This window comes from Nilaparvata lugens, chromosome 2, assembly GCF_014356525.2.
Source record: "Nilaparvata lugens isolate BPH chromosome 2, ASM1435652v1, whole genome shotgun sequence".
Taxonomy (NCBI): domain Eukaryota; kingdom Metazoa; phylum Arthropoda; class Insecta; order Hemiptera; family Delphacidae; genus Nilaparvata; species Nilaparvata lugens.
The window spans coordinates 67,448,244-67,456,728 of NC_052505.1; the positions used below are offsets into that span (position 1 = coordinate 67,448,244).

Consider the following 8,485-nt stretch of genomic DNA (forward strand, 5'->3'; position numbering starts at 1 on the left):
ACAGTGCTGCAAACATAAATTGTTGAAGATAATAAATATTTTGTTTGCCTTTCTCGTCTTTAAATTTAGATGGCCATTTGTATTCTGAGAAAAATTGTAGATTTTTTCAGCTTTTTCCAAAAATTACTTGAAACAATCTAGGAAGAGAAAATTTGAATTATCAAGATGTACACATTGACTGATACGTGTTCATCTAGTTAGCATGTGCGTAGCCTTTTTCATTGATGTGTTTTTTTATAGGTTATAATCGGCTTACTTTACAAGAATATATGAGAATCAATTAACTTAATAATAGAGATTTTAAATAAAATCTAATATTTGATGGACGTTGAATTGGATGAGGCAAGTGCAAGTTCTGATAAGTAAGTTCTGTGCAAGTTCTGTCCTAAGTAAGTTAATTATTATAAAGTTGTAGTCTATTTGCCAACATGTCTGGAGAACTCCAAGAAAAAATTCTGCAGTATTTGGATAAACATGATAGCGTCGACTCTCTAAAACTATCCGAAAGTCTTCAAGAAGATCATCAAAAAGTAGTAGGTGCTATCAAAAGTCTTCAATCTTTAGGAGATGTCATTGATGCTAAATCGCAAAGCCTTAAAACATGGGAGCTAACTGATGAAGGAAAGCAAGTCTGCCAAGCTGGAAGTCATGAAGCTCTTATTTTCAACGCAGTGCCTGATGCTGGTATTCCGCAAGCTGATTTGATGAAGAGTGTCCCAAATGCCAAAGTTGGTTTTAGTAAGGCAATGTCAAAAGGCTGGATAGTTTTGGATAAGGCAAGTGGTTTAGTTCAACGGAAGGTTTCAAATATTTCTGACGAAGTGCAAGAACATTTAAAATTGATATCTTCCAATGATTCAGAAAACGTTGCTCTTAATTGCAAACTGGATTATAAAAAGAGAAAGCTGGTACAGGAAATAACTACCAACTACTCTCTATTAAAAAAAGGTACAAATTTTTCAACCACTATAACTAAACCTGAAACTGATCTTACTCCTGAGATGATTGCTTCAGGGTCATGGAAAACCAAATCTTTCAAACCATATAACTTTGAAGCTACAGGAATACTACCTTCTAGTGGACATTTGCATCCTCTTTTAAAAGTTCGCACAGAATTCAGGCAAATATTCTTGGAAATGGGATTTACTGAAATGCCAACCAACAACTTCATTGAGAGTTCATTTTGGAACTTTGACGCTCTCTTCCAGCCTCAACAACATCCTGCTCGAGATGCTCATGACACATTTTTTCTCCTGGATCCTAAATTGACGGACGATTCCAACTTTCCACCAGACTATTTGGAGAAAGTGAAAACTGTCCACAGCAAAGGAGGATACAGATCTCAAGGTTATAGGTATGACTGGTCAGTCAAGGAAGCGCAGAAGAATCTCTTTAGGACTCACACTACAGCTAATAGTGCTCGCATGTTGTACAAGTTGGCACAGGAAAAAGAATTTAAGCCATCAAAATTCTTCAGTATTGACAGAGTTTTCAGAAATGAAACGCTCGATGCGACCCACCTTGCCGAGTTTCATCAGATTGAAGGAGTCATCGCTGATTATGATCTGTCCCTAGGAAACTTGATTGGCGTCCTCTACGAATTCTTCAAGAAGTTGGGAATAACTCAATTGAAATTCAAGCCAGCTTATAACCCATATACTGAACCTAGTATGGAAATTTTCTGTTATCATTCTGGATTGGGTAAGTGGATTGAGGTGGGGAATTCCGGCGTTTTCCGTCCAGAAATGTTATTACCAATGGGCCTTCCAGAAAAGGTCAACGTAATTGCCTGGGGTTTGTCTTTGGAACGACCAACAATGATCAAATATGGGTTGAACAATATTAGAGAACTAGTAGGACCTAAAGTCAACTTGCAGATGGTACATGATAATGCTATATGTAGATTAGAAAAGTAAAATGCTTTGAGATGAAAGTTTGTGTTATTTTAATATTGTCCTTCAACTCCTTGCTAAGGTCATGTTAGTTGGTTATGCAGACATATGGATATGGAACTGTGTGACTGGTTCCTCCACAGGCCAGAGCCACTAGCACGTGTTATGCTGGCGCTTCACTCTCGCCAAGTTCGAATGGATGACGACTCGCACCAGAGTATCGATGGCTACTTTGCCACCGCTCGCCTTCTGGTCTAGTTGCAGTGTATACAGCAAGACGAACGCGAGCCGCTCGTTTAGAAATTTGGCGAGAGTGAAGCGCTGGCATTAAAAGAATACAACCGAGGCCCTACAAAAACAGCTGAAGCCACTTTTGTTACCTATAGGTCTGAGATCGCGAACTTTAACGAGTTCTTAATCGATGCACTTTCAACCGCACAGTAGCACATTCCTATATTATGCTGAAGCTTAGAAAATAGAGAAAAATAATTGTTTCCTTGCTCCTTGTTTGAAGGATCTCCACTTTTATTTTAAGTGGAGACTATAGTCTGTCCAAACTGCCATGAGCCCTGAGAGATTAAGCTGACCCTCGCTCCCCCACGCGCAGGCACACACGCCCGGCCTACCTGCGCCATTGATATACTATTTATACTACGTAGGGGCAGACCGTCCCTTCACTCACACACAATAGAATACTGCGCTTGTGTGTGTGAGTAGTAGGAGAGTCGGCCTAATCCTTCACAGCTCATGCCTGTTTGGACAGAGTATAATTTGACATGCTCACCAGTAACATAGAATGTTTCAATCAACCTTAAAGTGCTGGACGTCGAGAAAAGAATGTGAATAAGATTTCGTTTGATGGAATCTATCCTGCAGGATAATATTGATTTGAAACAAGTCAAATAGAATATAAATGATCTATTCACTTGCTTTAGTAATAGGCCTACGTATTTATTCAGAATAACGAGGTCTTCTATAATTGAGGACTTAGTAGTGTTACAGAAGTACCCAGAAGTCTATTATTGGAAATAGGCAATCGCACACGAGACTTTATTATCACAGCTCCCTGAGAGCCTACTTTCTATATATTATATGACTTTGAGAAATACCTTGGTGTCTTTAATAATTTTTCTATTCATTTAATTGTAACTTCGTAATTATTCATTAATTTTCTATCCATGTTAGGTGCTTGCAAATTAATTATTAAGGGTGTGATCACATTGAATGTGTATATGTGCAAGTACATGTCAGGTCGTGAGCCAAAAAACAAAATTTGAAGCTATTGGAATATGTTGTGACTTGCAGCTCCTCACACTGAACGCAACTAGCCAGTTGAAGCGTTGTGTGAGGGTTCCTATTTCTTTTTTCTAGATTTTGTTTCTCATCTGCACGTTTGGTCATTCATAACCAAGCTTGCACTTGCACATAATAGCATTCAATGTGATAACTTCCTGAAATTATTTTATGGCCGGATTTCTGCAGGATAATAAATTGCAACATTCAATACATCAAATTTAGATCTGGATGTATGGTAACTGTACTAATATACTCGGAAAGTGCTCACAGTTCACAAGCTTTGCTGGTAGACAGCTCTTTCAACATGTTCAACTTGAAGGTTACGGAAGTGAATGTGCACTTAATTGATATCTCAGAAATATATTATTACTTATTATTAATAATTAATAGTAATATATTATTACTTTGAATACTCGTGAGTAAAGCAGAGCGTTTGAAATGATGTGTTCAAGGTTAGTAGATGAGATGCTACTATAGAATATATATTTCTATCGAGGACAAAGGAAATATCCATCATCACGGAGACAATCATAGTTATAGACCCAAACAATAATGAAACCAATGACAAAGTCTTGTCTTATCTGTGTGTGGTTAATAATTGGAAGTTGAAAAAGAATTTCGACTATGACAAGATAAAATAAAATATTGACGAGAAAAACGTCCAATTGGGATTAGATTTACCAATATACTTCAATCAAAAGTTCAAGAAAAATAAATTATAAAATAGAATTGCGGAAAGTTAAAAATTAGCCAGGAATCAAACTCTTTTTCGGGAGGAAAAACAATAACTCAAAAACAGTTAACCTTGTTTTAAGGTTTAAAAGAAGTATTTATAACTAGTGTATTATCAATCTAAACCAAGACGTAATTTTTGAGTTAATTTTAGTAAGACCTGTAATAGAACCTGTTCTCTACCAGCGATATAAATTCATATATTGACATGAAATAGTATTCTGCTATGATTTAGGCAGTGAGCATAGAATGTAATTCTATACCCACTGGATTTAGGCCTATCTTTAACAAGCTCATTCTCAAAAGAAAAAAGTAGGGATACAAAACATGTAACTATAAATATTTTATTCAACGTTTTCAACATATACACGTCAAAAACAAATATTATGAACTCCACAAATAGTGTTGCAAGAGCCCAGGAAATGATTGAGCGACAAAACTCATCAACTATGAAACAACTTTAACATTTTTAAATTTAGATAGCTTTTTAAGGTTTTCAAATGCCTTAGCTTTTGTAAACTTTTGTGGCTTATCCTTATTTTCTCGCTCTTTCTGATCCAATCTCAATTTTTTTACCCTCTGGAATTTCTTCTTTTTTCTTCTTTCACGCTTTCTGTCTGTCGCTGTTCGTTCTTCTTTGCTCATAAGTTCTCGCTTCTTTTTACCTGAAAAAGATAATTGGAAACAATGGAATTATATGTTTTTTTTTAATTGGACAAATTCATCGAAAACTAGTGGGAATTACTTATTATATTAAATACAAGTTAAAGCATTTTCTCACAATCCAACCAAGAACAAACTTCAAACAAAATTTTATTTTGTGAAATGTCGAATCAATTTTTTATTTTTACTTGCTACTTATGATCCTTATTACATTAGAAAGCCAGAGGTGACCGAGTTTAAAGCAAGCTTGGACAACAGCCGGGCACCAAAATCTCTCTAGTGTAATGAGCCTATCACATGTAAAATAGTTCAAAGAATAACCATTGTAGAGAATTATTCAAGAAAATAGTATGCCAAATTAAATTTTGAATGAGAATGATTTCCTCAACCATTTATTATCACAAAAATATTAACTTGCTTCAATGGAATTTGAAAAGACTCACCAAGCACTTCCTCAGGAGCAAGAAGATTGGCATCAGTTGCTGTAACAGGAGCAACTTCTTCCATGGTAATGGCTGGTAGATTATTAACAATTTTTACGTCAGGAGCATGCTGTAAAAAATAGAATGAAACATTTTTGAGAAAATAACTTTATTCTTAATAATATGATCATATTAAAAATGCATTCCAGGAAGAGATAAAAAAATGATGAGATAGATCCGGCATGAATCTGTCATCAAGTCCTCATTCAGTTTCTATTTCCATTAAAATCTTCTTCTCGTCCAGTAGTCCAGTATTAATTTTACTTTTGTTTTGAAGTACTGAATAATATTTAATAGTTATTTGTATATCAAGAGTGAAAAGTAATGTTTTTTCTCCCCGAGGGAAAAGTTTGAAGCCCGAGGCGAAGCCGAGGGCAACAATTTTCCTGAGGGAGAAAAAACATTTTTCACTCGTGATATACATAAAATTTTTCCTCCACCTACATTTTTATTTTATAAAAACTGCAAATAAAATAATTTTTAAAAACGTACGTGACCAAACAATGTGTTACAACATAATCTAAAAAGTAAACAGCTAGGCTGGCTTGTAATCACAGTTCTCCGCCGACAGCGCTATCTGTCGGCAAAAGTTGTAACAACAATGGCCGCCACAACTACAACTACGAAGTTCCAGTTTCAAATTTGATTAGTTAATGAGGAATATTCGTTGGCTGGTATTTTGAGTAACATGGAATAAAGAGAAAATTTTATACATTTTTTAGTATAGTGATATGAAGTTTGTAATAATTTTAGCATACAAACATAAATTTCATATATTGATCAAAAGTCTAGTTGAGGTATTGAATTTAGTTGGTTTAATGACTATGAAGCTTCCTCATCTGAGCTTAGACCTTCTAACCTATTTCAAATGTACGTTTTTAAAATAGAGATGCTTCCCATGTTATTTAAATGGAGTTTCTTTTACGCTCTAGGGAGTTTTCCTGTTTTTTCCTCCCGAGAGCAAAAAAGTGACACTTCAGTATTATGTTCCAGGGAGTAAAGTAAGCACTTTAGACAGGAGGTGGAGGGAAATATTTGTTTCATATAGGCTAGGTTCCGATGTCTTATGAAGTAAAATGTGTACACACTAAACAAGCATAATGGTAGCGTTCAAAGCCACTGATCAATTCCATCGTGTTTTTTTACATTCAGTAAAAAACCCTATCACAGATTAGTGATCACAGAATGAAAACTCGGCTAGTATCCTGACGCCTTAATCCGCCATCTTGAAAGAAAATTTAGCATTGTAATATAGCAGTAATTTTAATTTCTAACAAGATGATGCAGTCACGTGTCGTGGTCTTGGTGCACTCAAGTCTTGGTTAGATTGATACCTTCCATTCTTTATGTATTTTGTGGCTGAACGGTTGCTCATGGGACAGATGTTTCCCCTGCTGCTTTTATTTTTGTAAACAAAACTAGAAGCTAACCTATCTCATTGTATAATCAATTAAAATGGAAAACCAATGTTTTGAATGCTTTGTAAGATATTTCAAATGTTATTGAATTTATGTAATCATGCATTTCTCTGCTCCCAAATAAATAATAATGAAGTCCATTATTTGTAAACAACCTCGTATTCAGCCATGTCTGTTTACGTTCAGCTACTCTGTTTACGTTCTTTTCCATCAGTAGAAAAGTACGATGATCTGATTAGTGAACAAACCGGATATGACGTATTCTTTTTCTTATCAGTTAGACCAAAGACCTTGAAGAGGTATAAACCCACAATGCCTATGCCTTCCCAATGCTAGCTGTTACTTGAAATTAAAGGCTACCATTGAGGTATTTTAGCGCGAGATATTATATAATATATTTTTTGTAATATTATAGATTACAAAAATCTTCAAGATCTCTAGTATGTAATAATCTTCCAGGTTGTCCCCTCAATTGCCGATTTCAATTGTGAAATAAGTAAACTCTTCATTTGTAGAGCTTTAATCAAATAAAATTGAACATGACTTTCTACTAGTAACGGATCAACAACATTTGATATTTATGAATGAATCAATGACAACGAAAACATATGGTTTATCATATCATTCTACCCGGCTAGATTTTCGTGTTATCTTAGGGGCAAGATGACGGAGCGACACAGTGGACTCTTGTCCATCAGGGCGACGAATGTGAGCATACTCTGGGTTTGCCTCAATCAATTCAACTTCTTCTACTGATGAATCTTGCTTTGAATTTCGGTTCATTTTCTTCAGCCAAACTGGTCCTGGGCTCATTAGCCAAGATGGTAGTGACTGTCCATTTGTTGAGGATCTCATGTGTAGGAACATTCGTTCATGAGGGGTGCAATTTGTTGTAGTATACAAAAGAGATCGAATAGAGTGAAGTGCATCAGGCAACACTTCCTCCCATCGATTTGAATCAAGTCCTCGTGATCTTAGAGCTAGTGTTATTGCTTTCCATATAATTCCATTATATCGCTCTACTTGACCATTCCCTCTCGGATTGTAAGGCGTTGATCTACTAGTTGCTATCCCTTTTGAGCCAAGAAAGCTCTTCAACTCAGTTGACATGAAGGATGTTCCTCTGTCTGTGTGAATATAGCTTGGAAGGCCAAACATTGATATTAATGAGACCAGGCAATTTATGACTGTTCTCGCAGTCATGTCTGGACAAGGAAATACAAAAGGGAATCTTGAGTACTCATCAACCATCACCAGTAGGTATTTATTTCTTGTTTTTGATTGTACGGGTCCTTTGAAGTCCATATTAATTCGTTCAAAAGGTTTTGTTGCCTTTATGAGATTTCCTTTTGTCTTCATATACTGTGGTTTTATTTCAGAGCAAATTGCACAATTGGAGCAAATTTTCCTTACATCATCTACAGTATAGGGGAGATTTTTCATTCTGAGCCAGTGGTAGAAACGAGTTACACCAGGGTGACAAAGTTCATCATGGTATTTTGCCAAAGCTGAGTTCAATGTTGAACAACCAGCTGTAATACATATACGAGAGAGTGCATCAGCTGGTGCATTTTCTTTTAGACTATGTTGAATTTGTATTCAGATAATTCTAGGCGCCACCTTTGTATCTTTTCATTTTTTATTTTTCTATTGTGTTGAGTGCCAAACATGAATGTGACTGATTTTTGGTCAGTGATCAAAGTGAATTGTTTTCGTAGTAAATAGTGTCTCCATTTTCTTATAGACTCCACAATGGCATAGGCTTGTCTTATCTGTGTGTGGTTAATAATTGGAAGTTGAAAAAGAATTTCGACTATGACAAGATAAAATAAAATATTGACGAGAAAAACGTCCAATTGGGATTAGATTTACCATATACTTCAATCAAAAGTTCAAGAAAAATAAATTATAAAATAGAATTGCGGAAAGTTAAAAATTAGCCAGGAATCAAACTCTTTTTCGGGAGGAAAAACAATAACTCAAAAACAGTTAACCTTGTTTT

General features: G+C 35.5%; 1 protein-coding gene across 1 annotated transcript; it reads left to right on the plus strand.

Moving 5' to 3' along the window:
* Window positions 1–29: 29 nt before the first annotated feature.
* On the plus strand, window positions 30–1,933 carry LOC111048245 (phenylalanine--tRNA ligase alpha subunit). The gene has a single exon (XM_022334118.2). The coding sequence runs from the start codon at window positions 429–431 to the stop codon at window positions 1,914–1,916; it is 1,488 nt and encodes a 495-aa protein (XP_022189810.2). The 5' UTR covers window positions 30–428; the 3' UTR covers window positions 1,917–1,933.
* Window positions 1,934–8,485: the final 6,552 nt, after the last annotated feature.